Raw genomic sequence first — 19,436 nt, 5'->3', positions numbered from 1 at the left:
CTCGTTGTTTCTCAATTCAACAAGTTTCATTGGTAAGGTTGTATGAATATTTTTTACCACCTTACAATTGTATCCAACACTTACACTTTAAGTACCATATATTATTGGAATTTTTTGTTCACCTGCAGATAACTCCTATTCCTCTTCAAGTTTGCAAGTCTCTCCTAGATGAACTAGTGTTGACACACGAGTAACAGTTTATGAGGTCCAATGTAACAATACATGATGCATTGACATATCATTTCAGCTTGTATTCATTTTAGCATAACTTTAAGTTTTCATTTTAGATTACAAACATGTATTTAATCATATTTAATTTGTCAAAGAAATATACAAAAACTAAAAGACATCTGGTTCTTCAACAATAGACAGGTTTCTACGCTATTTGTCAAACTCTTAATCTCACATTCAAAGATCTGCCATAAATACCATACACTATGATTTAACAAAGAAGGTTCCTGACTTGAACAGGCAAAAAATGTGTTGGGGTTTAATTAGTGTTTTTAGATCTCAACCCTCCCATTTTAATCAGTTTGACATTGGAAGCTCAACAAACCAGTAAGACTAATACCCCACATACATACATTTTAATTGCTGTTGTGAAATTCAGTATTTAGATTTTTGGCTTTCAGCTATCCATTTCATATCATCATTGCCTCTGTGTAAGGTTGACACATTGTTACTGATATTTCAATCTCGCAGAACAATACTGACTCAGGAACATAGTCTGAGGTTTGTTTACTATAAACTCAAAAATTAATGCATCCATTTAATAATGTGAATCTCTTGATGATCATTCCAAATGTAATGTTTGATATCAATGTTAAAGGTCAATCAACTTTTGAAGGGTCAAAGGTCAAAGCCAAAATTCCCATATCTTAATGAAATCACCTTCCCATAATGCATCTGCAAACTAAGTTTGACTTAGTTTGGTTAACCTAAGTTCTCCAGAGAACAGTAATGGCTGGAGCACAAATAACTATCATAGGGGCAAGGTCAGAGTGACCTGATTTGGGTATTTGACACATCCCCAGCCCATGATGTTTCTGCATACTAAGTTTTGTCAGTCTAAGTGCTACGGTACAAAAGTTATGCATGGAATACAAATCAGACAATGTTTTACTATCATAGGATCAAAGGTCAAAGTCAAGGTCATTGAGTGACCTGATTTTGGTATATGACACATCCCGATCCCATGATGCAACTGCATACCAAGTTTGGTAAACCTAAGTTCAACGGTACAAAAGTTATGAACGGAACACAAATCAAGCAAGATTTTACTATCATAGGGTCAAGGTCATAGTGACCTGACTTTGGTATATTACTTACCCCAGCCCTTGATGCAACTGCATACCAAGTTTGATTAAACTAAGTTCAACGGTATAAAAGTTATGAGCAGGACACAAGACAAGGTTTAACTATCATAGGGTCAAAGTCAAGGTCAGAGTGACCTGACTTTGGTATATGACACATCCCCAGGCCATGATGCAACTGTATACTAAGTTTGGTAAACCTAAGTTCAATAGTACAAAAGTTATGAGCAGGACACAAATCAGACAAGGTTTTACTATCAAAGGGTCAAAATCAAGGTCAGAGTGACCTGACTGGTATATGACACACCCCAGCCTATGACGCAACTGCATACCAAGTTTGTTTAACCTAAGTTCAATGGTACAAAAGTTGTGCAGGAGATGGGATGGAGGGACAAGCAGACAGTCAGACAAACAAGGTGATTCCTATATACCCTTCCAAACTTTGTTTGTTTGGGGCTTAATAAGAGTATATCAAAGATGCAAGAAATTTGAAGTAACACTATCAAGTCTAACCTCAACTTTGTCTGTTTCCATAAAATATCCATTCCATACAGAACAAACAAGAAAGAGTTACTTTTTTATGTAAATTATTACAGCTTAAATACAAATAAGACAGCAATTCTAAAACACAAGGTTACCACAATAGCCATCTAAATGTCATATATAGTTGTCAATGATGGATATGTGGCCACACCATATGGCACAGTTTTAACAAATTTAACAGAATATCTTGTTGAAAAAACAATGAGATGAAAGAATTATAGCATTATTCAATAACAAATAATTTCAACACAAATTTGTCTATGAACAATCACAAAATTATATTTGTCCAGCCCTTTTATCTTCTAAAATGTAATTCTATGGACAATTAGAGGGGAAATAAACTGCTATTGGTTAAAAGTTGTCTCCCTTTTTTCATCATTTCTAGTGCATTCTTTAAAAACATCTAACTTCAATATCTGTTTATATGCATGTATTTTAATAAACACTGATAACTATCTAACTATTATATGGAAAAGTTCATCACTTTATCTCGATTTTCTCTGAACATATTCCAAGACTGAAATACTTTATGCCACATGAAACTGAGAAGTAAATCAGATGTCTTCTATGAACAAACAAGAAACAAAAATGATTATAAGTAAAAATATTTATTTTCTAACAAACAGCTGCCATATTAAAAATATAATAAAATATAATAATGTACTCTAATCTACTCATATTTTTCTTACATACAACATGTCCTTGAAAATTTTCTCACTCCTTCCATCATCTCTCAGTCATAACATCTTCAAATAATAAAATATACACAAAATGACAAAACATACAAATTTACAACATCAGAATATCAAAAACAGACATGATAATGATTTTCTCATTTATTAAACAACTGGATAATTTAGTCAGATCAATCATTGATCTCTGCAAATTTTGCCATGTATAATGGTTTTCTGTCATAATTGTTGGAATATTTTAATTATTTTTGTCATTTTGTTCAATCCTCTATAGTTGTCAATTTACTTCATATCTCCATCACTTTGAATAATAGTACCTGTAGTTATTAATAATGAAATATACTAACTGCTTAAAAAACATTCAGATAAGACAGTTGGTTTAATCTGGGACATAATATATTCTAATCCCGTTTGTATAATAGTCGCAGGTTTAATACAAAAAGACAATGCTTCAATAGTAAATTCCCTTTACAAATGCATTATGGGCTATCATGCAAATGTAACTTACGCATATAAAGTATCGTTGCATTGTGTCCTAAGAATATTCAATTAAAATAAAGACATACATATGACAAAACAATTTGAAATGCAAGTACCAATCTTTCATCAATTATTTAACTCAAACAACAATTGTTTAATATACTTTTAAGTAAGTATTTCCTTTGATCCTGAAATAAAGGGAAGTAATACCCATTTTTTTTAAACCATGAGAGTTATCTCCTTTATGCATTCATTAACAAACTTCACAACTACTTCCCTTCCCTGAAAGACAGGAATCAACAACTCAAGTGAGATGCCATAATTTTAAGTATGAATCATGTGATGAAATAGTGTAGGCATTGTAATTGTAAAAAAAAAAGTTCATTTGTATTTTTACCTAGTGCAGAAAAACTACATTTAAAGGTTTAAAATGCCCAATGAAACCTTTTACTGGTATATTTTAGTAGACTCTCTAAGATGTGTTGCTGAACTCGAACAGTGAGTTATTCGGTAACTATATAGCTTACAGCCATGTACAAGTTTTTTTTATAATTGTTTGCTGGCATATTGGTGTAAAGCTACATTCTTTACATTCATATAAATTCATGACAGTAATTTTATTTGGTATGGTAAACCATATAATCTAAGGTAAACTATATACTGGTATATCAATCAAAACGATATCTTAAATAAAATGCTTTGCTGGGTGCAGCTAGATACGACCCCAGAGGTCGAACCCTGAACAGTTGGGACACTACATTCAAGCTTGATACAGCTCTGAATTTGGATTGTGTTTAAATATTTGACACAGCATAGGTTTCTGTCACAGAAAGAATGTGGTAAAAGAACTGAAAAATTTGAAATTGGATTTTACCTATTATGGTCCAATATCCAAAATCTAAATACACGGTTAGATTCAGCATATCCAAGTACACCAAGAATTCAATTCATTTATTCATTAATGGACCCTGATATCCAAGTACACCAAGAATTCAATTTATTTATTTATAAATGGACAATATTAGCTAATTTTAAAAGAGCTTCACTTCATAAAATATATATATATAGCATTCTGAAAACTAATTTATACTAAATCAAACCTATCACGAAGTTCTTCAAAAAATTTACAAAAAAAATGAAAAAAACAATTTCCAAAAAATAATTCATCATTAATACTATGTCTTTAAAAATCTATAAATCATACCTCTAATTATTTTTCAAAATATCTAACAATGAACAATAAATTTCAAACTATATTGATACATAATTTCTTAGATTAGAATATGATGATGCTATATCTATTTTTAACTATGAATCTACTTTCAATTTCTATTAATTGTGCAATGCATCTCTGAATTTGGATTGTGATTTAAATATTTGACATAGCATAGGTATCTGCCACAGAATGAATGTGGTCTTAGAAAATAAAATTTTTAAATGGGACATATACCTTTTATGGTCCAATATTCAAAATATTAATACATGGTTAGATTCAGCATATCAAAGAACCCCAAGAATTCAATTTTTGAGTAAATCAAACAAAACTTTAATTTTGGACCCGTTGGATGTCAAAGTGGACCAATTTGATAATGGGGCCAAAAATCCAAAATCTAAACACACAGTTGGATTCAGCATATCAAAGAACCCGATCAATTAAATTTTTGTTGAAATCAAACAAAGTTTAATTTTTGGACCCTGACTTCGACCAACTTGAAAACTGGGCCCAAAATCAAAAATCTAAATACATGTTTAGATTCAGCATATCAAAACCCCCTTGAATTCAATTTTCATTAAATTAAACTAAGTTTAATTTTGGACCCTTTGGACCAATTTGAAAACCAGGACCAAAATCAATAAAATGCTCTGCTGGGTGCAGCTTGATATGACCGCAGAGGTCGAAACCTGAACAGTTGGGGCAAGTATGGACACAACATTCAAGCTTGATACAGCACTGAATTTGGATTGTGATTAAATATTTGACACAGCATAGGTTTCTGACACAGAATGAATGTGCTCTAAGAACCTAAAAAATTTTAATTTACCTATTCAAACCATATCATTATTATTTGCTTTTATATATAAATCAGAAATAACCAATTTAAAATGGAAAATTTTAAAGAAAAAAAAAATGAAAAAAAATCCCCCCCCCCCCCCAAATTTTTTGAACCCCCTTATGATTCATCATCCCCAAACTCAATCCCAGCCTTCCCTTTGTGGTATGGTACCTTGCAGCACAATTTCATAGAGATCCATACACTTGAACACAAGTTATTGTCTGGAAACTAGAAAAATGCTTCTTTTTGGCCCCTAATTCCTAAACGTTTAGGGCAATTACCCCCAAACTCAATTCCAGTTTTCCCTTTGTGATATGGAACCTTAAAGTACAATTTCAGAAAGATCCATAGACTTACACACAAATTATTGTCTTGAAACTAGAAAAATGCTTGTTTTTTGCCCCTTTTTTAGCCCCTAATTCCTAAAATTTTGAGGCAAATACCCCCAAAATCAATCCAAGCATTCCCTTTGTGATATGGAACCTTGTGGTACAACGTCAGAGAGATCCATACACTAACACACAAGTTATGTCTGGAAGTTACAAAAATGCTTATTTTTGGCCCCTTTTTGGCCCCTAATTCCTTAACTGTTGGTACCATAACCCCCAAAATCAATCCCAACCTTCCTTTTGTGGTATTAAACCTTATGGTAAAATTTCATAGAGATCCATTCACTTAAACTAAAGTTAGAGTGCGAAAACCAATGGGTCTTCGGACGACGACGACTACGACGACGACCAGATGACACCGACGCCAAGGTCATACCAATATACGACCACAAAATTTGTTTGCGGTCGTATAAAAATCTAACTTACACAGTTGGATTCAGCATATCAAAGAACCTCAAGAATTCAATTTTTGTTTAAATTAAACTAAGTTTAATTTTGGACCCTTTGGACCTCAATGTGGACCAATTAAAAAATGAGGTCAAAATCTAAATGTACAGTTAGATTCAGCATAATAAAGAACCTTTAAAATTCAAGACTTTGAATTAAACCTCATTGATATTGCTCAAGAAATAAGCCATTTATACAAAGTATTAAAAAAGTAATGTTTTTGGCCCCTTTGTCCCAAACAGTAAGGGCCATAACCCCTAAAATCATTCCCAACCTTTCTTTTTGGTTAAGAACCTTGTGGTACAATTTCATAGAGATCCATAGATTATACTCAAGTTATTGACCGGAAACATGAAAATCATAGTTTTTTTTGGCCCTTAATTCTAAACGGTTTGGGCCATAACCCCCAAAATCAATCCCAACTTGTCTTTTGAGGTATGGAACCTTGTGGTACAATTTCATAGATATCCATACACTTATACACAAGTTATTGTCCTGAAACAAGAAAAAATGCTTGTTTTTGGCCCCTTTTTTGCCCCTAATTCCTAAACAGTTAAAATAATAACCTCCAAAATCAATCCCCACCTTCCTGTTGTGGTATGAAATGTTGTGGTACAATTTCATAGAGATCCATACACTTATACTCAAGTTATTGTCTGTAAACCAAATGTCTTGGGACAACGACAAGGCAGACAACATGATAACATTATATGAACGCAAAAAATTTGCGGTCTTATAAAAAGTTGTCATAAAGGTAAAAATCAAATATTAAAACATTTTAAATAGATTTCATGTTTTAAGTGACAAAACAACAACCAAGTTTATAATACATCAACCTCTCACATGCTTTCTGCTACATCACATTTTTAAATTCACTTAAGAAGTAAACAAATTTTTAACTGAGGAGAAAACAGATACATTATTTACACACATAAATAATGTCATACTTTTAGATTTTTAATGTAGATTTTAATCTTTAAAGGACAGCACTGATGATTTTCTCTTTTTAAAGCATTTCTTAATTTTCCTACTAAAGAATTAACAGAAATTTGAAAAGTAGAAATAAATATAAGTAGTTTGATTAAGTTGGTTCAAATTGTCTCTCTGAAGATAATTCTCCTTCCTCCACACATTCTTTTATCCATTCTTGTGTTACAATATGAAATTTTGTTCTTCTATTGCGCCTTTCTCTTTTCATCTCTGGTACTCTTGACAAATCTCTGAAAACATAAAATCACAAAAATAATTTTCTCAAATTTGTATGCATTTTTATTATTTCTTAGCTAAATGTTAACACCTGCAGGGGTTTTTGAGAAATTGCTAATAAAACAAATTTCATTGTCAACGCTTGTATTTGAAATGGACTAACTCTATTACACCAAGTATTTATTGGAACTATCACATTTATTTGTTGCTCGTTTAATTTGTCAGCATCATGTTTTATTTTTATTTTCAAACAACATCTTTATTTTAGAAGAAATGTATATGAATATGATCAGTATGTGATTAAGCTAGGGGAGATAATTGCACAAAATTTATCATATTCAGGGGGAGATAATCAAACTGAATATTACAGTAATCTAATTTTACTAAAACATTCCCTTAAAGCAAATAAATGGAGAATGTGTTCATGGGATACAGATGATGCCTCCACTTGCATATAATGTTATAAAGGGACATAACTCAAGAACAGTAAATGTGACGCAACCCAAATTCGAACTTGATGTGTGTTTTGTGGTAATAAGCATTGTGTACAAGATTCACATTTGGTTGAGGCAAACTTAGTTGGAGAATGGAATCTCATCTTATCACATACCGATGGACAGGGGTAACACTTAAAGCCTCCTCTGCCGCACGGGGGCATGAACATTTTATAGCACTTAAAATTAAGGAAAATTTGGCAGTTGTCTTCATTTCATGATATGATATGAAATTTGATGCAAATGATATGTGTTAATTTGTATTTTTGTTCATCAATAAATGCATGAATAGGCAGTGCAACTAAGGTTGGCAGGGAATCAAGGGAGCAATTGCACTTTTCTGCTAAATATTTTCATAAGCCAAACATTCTATGCTGCCATTAAATTCTTGTCAAGTTTTCACAGACCAAAAAATATCTATGAATTAATATCAATTTAATCTAATTCATCTACTTATTTTTTTCTGACTCCTTAGACACTAAATTTGTTTCAACAGATTAATTAACCTTAATATTTATTCCTGCTTAAAAAGAATGAGTATCTACACCTACTTCTTATCTACCAACACATGTGACACTTCATCATCTAGTTCATCTGTTGTTATCCCTCCAAAGAAACGTAGTTCTAATTCTAAAAGATCTAAACTGGAATCCTTAATGTGAGTTGTGGTATCATCAATCACCAAATATTTATCAATATAAAATCTGAAAAATGTGTTATAATTGTAAATGTAATCATACTGCTAGATAAATTTTGATGTGCAAACTGCTGGCAGCTGTTTCAAAATGTGTTATTTTTTTCAATGAATATCATTTCAGTTTACTCTAAGATTACACTGTATTGAAGATCAGTCTGAATGTGCTTGATTAATCTGTGTGTTTCAACTGTTTACAGCTATTGAAACAATACCAATACTGGGTCTGACCCTGCATCATGGTGTATAATTGCTCCGGACCATTCCCTTTCATAGAAGCCAAGAAAACTTTGACAAAAGTTTTTATCCCAAGGTCTTTAGGATGGACAAACAGAATGATGGAATGACAGACAGAGTCAACCAGTTATTAGACCTGCTTTCACCATTGGTGATGCAGGTTAAAAGAAGTTTATTATCCATGTTTACATAACCTGAATAATATTTACAAACCTGCAAGTTCTGAACAGTCCATATGGAGACTCATCAGGAAAATATTTCTGTTCTAGTTCTGCAATATCAGTTTCATTGACTTCATCTATATCATCCTACAAACATGTATAGTTATTATGAAGTGAAACATGCATGTTCTTACATCTTACTCATACTAATATATTTGAGTAAAACATAAAAGGAAGACAAATACAATTTGCATTGTTCAGTTTGAATTTTAATAGACAAAAAGTAAATGTAACCCTACTCTTAAATAATGAAATCTCTCAAATTATTAAAAAATTGCCATAAATTTTTCAGAAAACCTGTTTTAGCTTGTAGAAAGTTTCTGATTTCTCCTGCAAAATTCTAAATGCAGTACACATTTAGACAAAAGCTCAGACAAAAGAATAATGTTTTTTCTATTGTTTCTTTAAACTAGAGGCTGAAAAGAGCAGGTGTCGCTCACCTGCATCTTCAACAATGGCTACTTTGTTGTAAAAATCATCATGAAAGGGCAATAACTTCAATAAGGAGTTGACTGATAATTTTTATCATGTTGACTTATTTGTAGATCTTGTCCTGCTGATTGTTTTTCATTTTAAAGTTTCTATCTATCTATTACAGTTTATTTATGATACTAACAAAAACCCCAAAAATTGGTAAAAATCGTCATTAAAGAGCAATAACTTCAATAAGGAGTCATCTGATGATTTCAGCCACATTTAACTTATTTGCAGATCTTGTATTGCTTATCATTTTCCTAATAGAAGTTTCTTTAAAACTATTATAATTTTCAAAATAATAGACAAAAACGAAAAAAAAATTGATAAAATTTAACATTTAAGGGCAATAACTCCTATAAGAAGTCGTCTGACAGTTTTGACATAAATGCACAGCAGGTAGATCTCAACATTTCTCACCGTGTTAAATTTTCTCTATACATAGCGATTTCCAAGGTAATAGACAAAACTTGCAGTCTACTCTTCTTTTTCTGCCTTCTTGGTTGGCAGGCGGGGTCATCAGACACGTTTTTTTAAAAGGTAAACCCCAATAATGATTGTGGCCAAGTTTGGTAAAATTTGGCCCAGTAGATTCAGAGAAGAAGATTTTTGTAAGATATTAGGCAAAAATGTAATAATTTGTTAAAAATCATCATTAAAGTGAAATAACTCCAATAAGGATTCATAATAATAATAATAATAATAATAATAATAATAATTCTTTTTTTAAAGAGGGTTACACAGTTAGCCATAAAACTAATCTTTCCTGAGGCCCTCATAAAATACATTGAAATATAACAAACAGAAAATTACAAAATAATGAAACAAACACACACATAAGAAAAATCATATAAGAAATTGTTATGAAATATGCAATTTTCAAAACCGGTAAAAATGATGAATTCATATAGTATTGGCATCATTCAAATTACCTCAACAATATTTAAAGTTTAGGTTAGTGTGTGAAAAATTATTACCAGTATGCATATAAAATTACACAGCTTCTAAATGTTCCAACAAGTAATTTTTTAAATCTTTTTTGAATGAGCTTGTACTTGAGGTCGATTCTTTCAGGGATATTGGTAAGTTATTCCATAAAATAGATCCTGAATAAATAAAAGATTTCTTATACAGCTCTGTTTTGGCTTTTGGAACTTGCAATTTTTTGGAAGACGTATTCTGGCATTTCCATAAATTTTTCAGTTAAATATACAGGGGCTTCATTCTTAATGCATTTATGCATCACAACAGATTTATGGTATGAGATTCTGTTTTCTACTGTCATCCACCCAAGCTGTTTAAAGACCAAACAGCCTATTCAGTTCTACCAGTGATTTTTCCTTAAAATTTTATGTGAAGGTATTTCATGATTTGAGGAACAAAATATGATGAAAAAAATTGGGGGTCACCGACTTAGTTTTGTCACTATAGCAACCTCAGTTTCGTGTTTTCCCGAATATTAACGTGATATTTGCTTGTTATTTAAACTCTCAAAAGATCCCATTATATCAAACCTACAAGCATAATTCTTGTTTCACGTTAAACAGTAGATTTGTGTCTATCAAATACAGGTTCAAGAGTTTAAGACTCTTATTGTTTTGATCTTAAAAAATATGATTTATTTCATTCCCGCCAAAAATAAAACGTAAGAATGAAAAACGTTTCCAGTATTAAAAAATATCTACCAGTGATTTCTTTATAAAAATTTCAAGAAGGAAAGTGCCATGTGTGCTCTTCAAAATAAAGCAAAAAAAAGTATATGTCACCGACCTTTCAAAAAAGTTATGAGTAAATTTCATGTTTTTTTTTCGTTCGTTTTGAAGAAAAGAGTTGTCTTTTTTCAGAACATTGAATCTGACGTCATAAAACAAGTTTTCCTTGCTGGCACACTATTTGACAAAAATCGCAAATTGGACGTTTGAAACCCACATTTAAATTTTTAAGAATAACAACTATATTCACCTACATTATTATCCGGTAATACAAGAGATTACATGTTGTTGCCGCACAAAATTAACCTTCAGAAACACCATCCATCGGAATGAAAAATTGTTTTCGAAATAACCTGTTACGCGCTTTAGAAAGAAAAGTCTGTTTTTGTCCTCTCCCTTTCATTAGCAAAATCATTGAAAATAAAAAGAGAAATAAAAGATGACACTGCCTAACTTACAGACTATTTGACTATATTAGACAAGATGTGTGGGTTTTTTTGTTGCGTCAATTTCAGAAGTTTGTCCTAGCGCACTCCTACGCCACTGTTGACAGACACACAGACATAAGCACGGACGGACTTCTTTATAACCATTATATGTCCCGACTAAGACGAGCGTTTACAAATTATTCCATCTAGTTTGTGGATTCATTACTTCTGAATTTTTCAAAATATAAGGAAATTAAAGTTATAGGTATAATATATGAATTAAAGTTTCTGATTCTAAAACGTTTTACATCCATTTAACCTATCATAAAATACGATCCCCGTTATTACTACCTCACGTGTTATGAATAAACGAGACATTAAATATAAAATACAAATAAGTTTTTAATTCATAAATTAATTTAGAATCTAAGAAATAATTTTCCGTTGAAAACTATAAAGTATTTCCCAAAACAGGATGAAATATTATGAATCTATATTGCTCATTTTGGAAATTAAAACAAAGACAAGGTTGTATGTATAGATTGCCGGCATTGAAAATCGAAATTTGTTTTCAATCTTTCCGGTCATTGTAGTTTTTTGAAAGTGAGAAATTTCCTTCTGAAAACTCGATTTTGAAAATCACATAAATTCAAATTCTAAGAGTAAGTCATTAAAGTTACACGGGCGAATGGGATTTGCGCCAATTTAAAAAAAATTTCGATCTTTAATTTGCGCCGATTTGATTCTTTCATTAGTGCCTATTTTATTTTTTTATCACTAGCCCTGATATTATTATATATAATATTTGCTATTCGAATAAATACATATACAGGTAGTAAACCTAGAATGTATATTGGTACATTGTAATATATGGATATAAACAGTGTTTCCTTATGTTTAAGATAATTTTGGTCATATTGTTCGAGAACTTCGTTTTGACACTAGAAAGAAAAGATGGACTTCGTTGTTGACAAGTACAAAAAGTATAGAAAAGATGAAATGACAAGAAAGGAATATATCAGATGTGTAGCGTATAAATACTCGGCAAGAACAGATAATGATTCATTGTATTACGTTTTTATGGATTTTATTGTGGTGCTTTAAAATGCTGCAAATAGAATTTTACTCCGTCGTTTTAATGGATGTAAACAGAGTGCACAAATATCTTTTAAATTGACTTATCCTGCTCGAAATTCTACTTCTACCTCCCCTTTGTGGGCAGGGAACAACAGTTATATACATCTGTTATAATTGACAATTCATGACATATGTACAACTGGCTAACGGAAGAGGTTTACATGATAAATAAAAAAATTAACTTTCACCTATAATTTACCTGTACACAATCAGCGCAAATGAAAGACAAAATCGGCGCAAGTGAAAGAAAAAAAGTGAAATGCAGATCGGCGCAAATGCAAAAAGCCGAGTGCAAAATTTATATTTTATTATTTTTATTAGAATGGAGGCGTGAAAAACGCGAAATAGGACGTTATAATTTGACGTTTTTTTCATGGCTAGAAACAACGTCATAGAGCTTTTATGTCACAACCAAGTTGCATTAGTTGATGCGCATAAACAATAGGCTGTTTGGTCTTTAAACAGAGGTGCTAATGCTGAAAGTGGATCAGCATCTAAAATTTGTCTTGCTGCCCTTTTCTTTCTTTTCTTTTCATTATTCTTACTAGCTCATTTTTAGCACAACCACTCCAAATAATACAACAATAATCTATCAGTGGGAGAATATAACCATTATAAAATAATTTTCTTGAATCAATATTTAAAAATTTTTTGATCTTAGAGAGTAAATGAAGTCTAGATGATATTGATGAACATAAGAAATTAACATGGCCTGTCCATGACAGATCGGTCAATTCTAACACCTAAAAGTTTTTCAACTGATGATTTTTGAAGAATATTATTCTTAATAGTTAGAACTGGTTGTACATAATGGAAACACAGCCTTTGTCTAGTACCTATAACCATACATTTCGTTATATCCGAATTTTTGAACATGTTATTTTCATGACACCATTTTTCAACACATTGGAGATCATCTTGTACTTTTAATTGCATATCAGCAATACTCTTTCCTGATGTATGCATAGTTGTGTCATCAGCATACAAGTCTGTATGGCAGTTTTTGATATATAATGGAAGGTCATTTATGTATAAAACAAACAAAATGGGACCAAGGATTGAGCCCTGTGGAACACCAACATTTATAATTTTTATGTCAGAATATTAATTACTTATATGGACTTGCTGTGTTCTTTCTTTCAAATATAATTTTAAAAAATCAACATTATTATCATGAAAGCCATAAATTTGAAGTTTTTTACATACAATTTCATGATCAACAACATCAAAAGCTTTTTAAAAATCCAGGAGAAGTGCCAAATTGATATTTCCATTATTTATTTCTTGTAGCAATTTATCAATGATATTGATGAGGTCAGTTTGACACGAATGGTTAGGTCTAAAACCAGACTGGGAAGGGTGTAAAATTTGAAACTTAGTCAAATAATCATACAGATGTTTAGATACATGTCTCTCTATTAATTTTGTTAAAGTTGGCAGAACAGATGATGATTTCAGCCATGTTTGACTTTCTTGTAGAGCTTGTCTTGCTGATCATTTTTACTAAATGAAGTTTCTCTCTATCTATTATAATTTTCCTACTAATAAGCAATAAAATGCTCCGCTGGGGTGCAGCTTGATACGACCGCAGAGGTCGAACCCTGAACAGTTGGGGCAAGTATGGACACAACATTCAAGCTTGATACAGCACTGAATTTGGATTGTAATTAAATATTTGACACAGCATAGGTTTCTATCACAGAATGAAAGTGGTCTAAGAACTTAAAAATTTTCAATTTACCTATTCATACATGTGATGGACTGTGAAACTCAGATCAGGAGATTTGGAAATTTTGGTCAGGAGATTAGGACTCAGATCAGGAGGTTTTTAATCGACATTAATTTTGTTGTAAATGTAACCGTGTGCTGTAAAAATGGTCTTTTAAAGTGTGTTTTCTTCAACTTTCCATCCAATTTATTATGTTTATAGTACCCTTGTACTTATAAAGTTTCTCCATCTTTATATTCTACATGTTCAATCTAACATTGTTTTTTTTCAGTATGTTCTTTAAATTTTTTACTTCATATTCTATAAAACAATCATTGCAACCAGAACATTTGTTTAGCTATCTGCAAATAGTTTTTATTTTTTTTTTTTTTCTCTTGCAAATAGTTTTTATTTGCAAACTCAGAAATTCATTCTAACTGTAAAATTAGGGTCATTAGTTATTATATAAATTTCAATTTAAGCCTTGAAAGGAAGTACAAAATGTATAGAATCCTCAAATAATTTTCAAATTATTATTTTTTTATTTGTCCTAAGACATTTAAAATCATTTAATAACCATCCTTTTATGATTATTTGTTCAATTTATATTTTATTTATATTCTTTTAAAAATTTTCATTATTAAAAGGAAAGTAACTTAAAACAGGATAAATCAAGGGAAGTAACCCAATAAATACACAGTTTTTGTTACACAACGGCAGTTAGCCTGAGGTAAAAATCGTTGATTACCAGTATGTTTGACACCCAAGCTGACAAGTGAAGCCATATAATTATGCATGTTAATTGATTTAGAGGTAAAATATAACTTCAGGTAATGTCAGTTACACCAGATGCCTGAGATGATATGTTGGGCAGAAATTTTTCATTCATGAAAAATTTCATACACGGGATTTTTTCCTCTTCAACGGGAGGTCGGGAGGAGACCCCTGAAAACGGGATTATTGTACTCCCGTCGGGAGGTTCACATGTATGCCTATTCAAACCATATCATTATTATTTGCTTTTATATATAAATCAGAAATAACCAATTTAAAATGGAAAATGTTAAAGAAAAAAAAGGAAAAAAAAAATCCCCCCCCCCAATTTTTTGAACCCCCTTATGATTCATCACCCCCAAACTCAATCCCAGCTTTCCCTTTGTGGTATGGTACCTTGCAGTACAATTTCAGAGAAATTCATACACTTGAACACAAGTTATTGTCTGGAAACTAGAAAAATGCTTGTTTTTTGGCCCCTTTTTGGCCCCAAATTCCTAAACGTTTAGGGCAATTACCCCGAAACTCAATTCCAGCTTTCCCTTTATGATATGGAACCTTGCAGTACAATTTCATAAAGATCCATACACTTACACACAAGTTATTGTCCTGAAACTAGAAAAATGCATGTTTTTTTTGCCCTTTTATGGCCCCTAATTACTAAAATTTTGAGGAAAAACCCCCAAAATCAATCCCAGCCTTCCCTTTGTGATATGGAACCTTGTAGTAAAATTTCATAAAGATCCATACACTTACAAACAAGTTATTGTCATGAAACTAGAAAAATGCTTGTTTTTTTCCCCTTTTTGGCCCCTAATTCCTAAAATTTGGAGGAAATTACCCCAAAAATCAATCCCAGTATTCCCTTTGTGATAAGGAACCTTGTAGTACAATTTCATAAAGATCCATACACTTACAAACAAGTTATTGTCATGAAACTAGAAAAATGCTTGTTTTTTGCCCCTTTTTGGCCCCTAATTCCTAAAATTTGGAGGCAATTACCCCCAAAATCAATCCCAGCATTCCCTTTGTGATATGGAACCTTGTGGTACAATGTTAGAGAGATCCATACACTTACACACAAGTTATGTCTGGAAGTTACAAAAATGCTTATTTTTGGCCCCTTTTGGCCCCTAATTTCTTAACTGTTAGTACCATAACCCCCAAAATCAATCCCAACCTTCCTTTTGTGGTATTGAACCTTATGGTAAAATTTCATTGAGATCCATTCACTTAAACTAAAGTTAGAGTGCGAAAACTAATGTGTCTTCGGACGACGACGACGACGACGCCAACGTCATACCAATATACGACCACAAAAATTTTTTTGCGGTCGTATAAAAATTAAAAAAATTGGTAAAATTTGACATTTAAGGGTAATAACTCCTATAAATAGTCATCTGACAATTTTGAAGTAAATAAATGCAGGTAGATCTCAACATTCTGAACAATCTGTCCCTGTCAGATTTTCTCTATTCATTGCGGTTTTCAAGATAATAGACACAACTTGCAGTTACCCTATTGTTTTATTTTTAGCCATGTCGGCCATCTTGGTTGGCAGGCAGGGTCATTGGACACATTTTTTTAACTAGATATCCCAATAATGATTGTGGCCAAGTTTGGTAAAATTTGGCCCAGTAGTTTCAGAGAAGAAGATTTTTGTTCAAGTTAACGATGACGACGAAGGACGACGGACGCCAAGTGATCAAAAAAGCTCACTTGGCCTTTCAGCTAGGCGAGCTAAAAAAGAACAAAGTATTTGCTTTGTTATAGTGATTATGCAATGCTTTATTTGCAAATTTTAAGTCCTGTGACTAAGTTTTGTAATTTTGTCATCATAAACAAAATATGGTAACAACTGGACGTTAATCTTTCAATACAGCTAAGAACTATTTCTCCTTAATCTGTATAGACTCAAGACAAAAATGATAATTCTACTGAATACAGTTCTTATGTATATTGATTTATAACCTGGTTCACTCTTTCAAATACATTCTTGAGTTGTTCTGCTGTAGTATCCTCTGTAAAACTGTCTCCAAACTGATCATAATCTACTTGGAAGGACTTTTGTGTTTTTGGTGACGTGTGAATCATATCTCCTGGTGACCTGAAATACAGTATTGTTCTTAATATTTAGAAAACTATATTAATGCCTTGTCTAAAAACTTGGAAGGAGATTGTACATTTACCAGGGTTACCACTTTTTTTCAAAACTTGGAAGGAGATTATACATTTACCAGGGTTGCCACTTTTTTCAGACATGAAATTCAAGGGTTTTTACAGAGTTTTTTCAGGATTATCAGTAGTTTTCAAGGATAGCTCTTCTTGCATCGACGTTGAAATTGAGCTTGATAATAACATTGCAAAACATTTCAAGACCATTTGCATCAAGCGTAATGGAGATCAGGATTCACTTTTCAAGTTGCCCCATTCATATTGTCCCACATAATGAGCTCATGAGTACCTGTTTAACATAGGGGTACAAATTTTCGAGGGACGAATCAACGAGCACATTGGAGGTAATTCAATTTGTTTTTAAACTTCCAGATTTTAACTTTCAAGGATTTTCCCCAGTTTTTTTTTATTTTTTGGCAAAGAGTACCTCAAATAAAATTCCTTGCTTTTTCCTGTTTTCTTGGAAAAGCGTGGCAACCCTGATTTACACTTGTCTGTCAGTGCTGCTCAGTATGATCAATATCATTTTGAAAGCTTTCAGATGAATATTCACAAGAGCACACTTGTATGTAGGTTAATAATGTGGTTCTGCCTATTTTTTATTCTTTCCCGATAAAATAAAAAATAAGTAAAATATAAATACAAGGGTATACAAAATGAAAACCTCATGTGTCCAAATCGCATCTCTGGACCCAATAGCATAAAAGCCAAAAACATGAAAGCTTGATGCACATATACCAAACCATGTCAAGATTTATACGACCAAGTGGAACATAACAGTACAAAGACAAATAAACGTAAAACTGTAAAGTAGATAAAATCCTACACAGAGTCAGCACCTAGAATCTATAAATAGACAATCTTTTATTATTTGTGAAGAAAGAATATTTATCTATTCTGTCTTGGTACTTTCTGATGAACTTTTTGAGAAAAAGGAACGAGACGTTCTTTCACTAAAGCCTAGCTGCTTAATTTATTTTCTCAGACACTGATGATATTTTACAAATTCTGAGTAGCAGGTGCAAGTTCCTGAATATCGTATGAGTTGAGAACTGCATAATCCATATGCAGATGAAGTTGGTAAACTTCTACTAAGGTGTGGAAAATTCATAATTTCAAAATTGAAATCATCCCATTTGTAATAGACTCAGGTATTGAGATAACCGCTGTAGTCAAATTGGGGCTTATATGTCTAAAAATGACTATTACTGGAACCCAATCAGAAAAGAACATCTTCAATATACCTGTATGTAAAATAAAATGATATAGCTTATTTGGTCTAATCCTTACGAAAAAAAAACGTACACATTGAGAAATTTCAGGGAAAGGCCACCAGACCCCCTCTCGCTTCACTCATTCATGGATGGATTTAGCATTATAAATTATAAATACAAAGATATTTACTTTTCGACAATTTACGCTCTTGGAGGTCTCATTATCTTAGATGCCTAGTTAGCATTACTTCTTAAATGAAAACAGGTCTAACTGTATATATATATATGTCACACACAAAAAAGAACACATCAATTCTTTGTAAGAAATTACACGCTTCAACCAATTACAAGATATTGAAATGGGACCATTTATATAGATACAAAACTTGATTTTTCTTAATGATTCTCATAGGACATATAATGGTATATAATATAAGATATCACCATAATAAAAACATCTTCTCACTTCTTTCAATTCTATGTTATCAGTAAATAGTAATAAATTTATTACTAATTAGTTTATTGACTGTATTAAGGGTTGTACCTATAACACTTACCATGGAACCCATGTGCTACCTTCAATACATCTGTGAAACCATTCAAGCTTTACAATGTCATACATATCACGTTTAATTAGATTGGTTACTCTTAAAGCAACCTTTTCTGCTAAAACACAAAATGTGGATGAACCTGTAAAAAGAAAGTAATTAATCTCAAAAATCTCATGATAATTTTTAATCTTGTTTTTTTATCATTACATATAATATTTGCTTACCTTTTTGCAGACACTGAAAAAGCTATTTATCAGCTAACAATCTTAATCTAAGGAAAATATTCAAAATTATAAAAATCAAATGAAACTGAGATACTAAGTCATAAAAGAAGAAAAAAATTATGTTATTGGTTGATTATTGGTTGATTATTGTAAAGATCTGGATTATTTTGTTTAATTTCTATCAGTAATAAAGGTATTACATCCACCTGGATTCTGTTTAATTTCTATCAGTAATAAAGGTATTACATCTACCTGGATTTTGTTTAATT

General features: G+C 31.7%; 1 protein-coding gene across 1 annotated transcript in view; it reads right to left on the bottom strand.

Annotated features, from left to right (window-relative positions):
* Window positions 1-6,679: 6,679 nt before the first annotated feature.
* LOC127739256 (DNA ligase 4-like) overlaps window positions 6,680-19,436 on the bottom strand; it is a 37,477-nt gene continuing 24,720 nt past the window's right edge. The window contains exons 14-18 of the mRNA XM_052250882.1: window positions 18,950-19,082; window positions 16,975-17,110; window positions 8,763-8,857; window positions 8,170-8,322; window positions 6,680-7,138 (exon numbers count right to left, since the gene is read on the bottom strand). Of these exons, the coding sequence (XP_052106842.1) occupies window positions 7,000-7,138; window positions 8,170-8,322; window positions 8,763-8,857; window positions 16,975-17,110; window positions 18,950-19,082 (656 nt within the window). The 3' untranslated portion in view covers window positions 6,680-6,999. The remainder of the gene's footprint in view (window positions 7,139-8,169; window positions 8,323-8,762; window positions 8,858-16,974; window positions 17,111-18,949; window positions 19,083-19,436) is intronic.

The sequence above is a fragment of the Mytilus californianus genome, unplaced genomic scaffold (genome assembly GCF_021869535.1).
Source record: "Mytilus californianus isolate M0D057914Y unplaced genomic scaffold, xbMytCali1.0.p SCAF_1, whole genome shotgun sequence".
Classification (NCBI taxonomy): domain Eukaryota; kingdom Metazoa; phylum Mollusca; class Bivalvia; order Mytilida; family Mytilidae; genus Mytilus; species Mytilus californianus.
The sequence above is the reverse complement of the archived record's forward strand: the minus strand, read 5'-3'. Positions and strand labels throughout refer to the sequence as shown.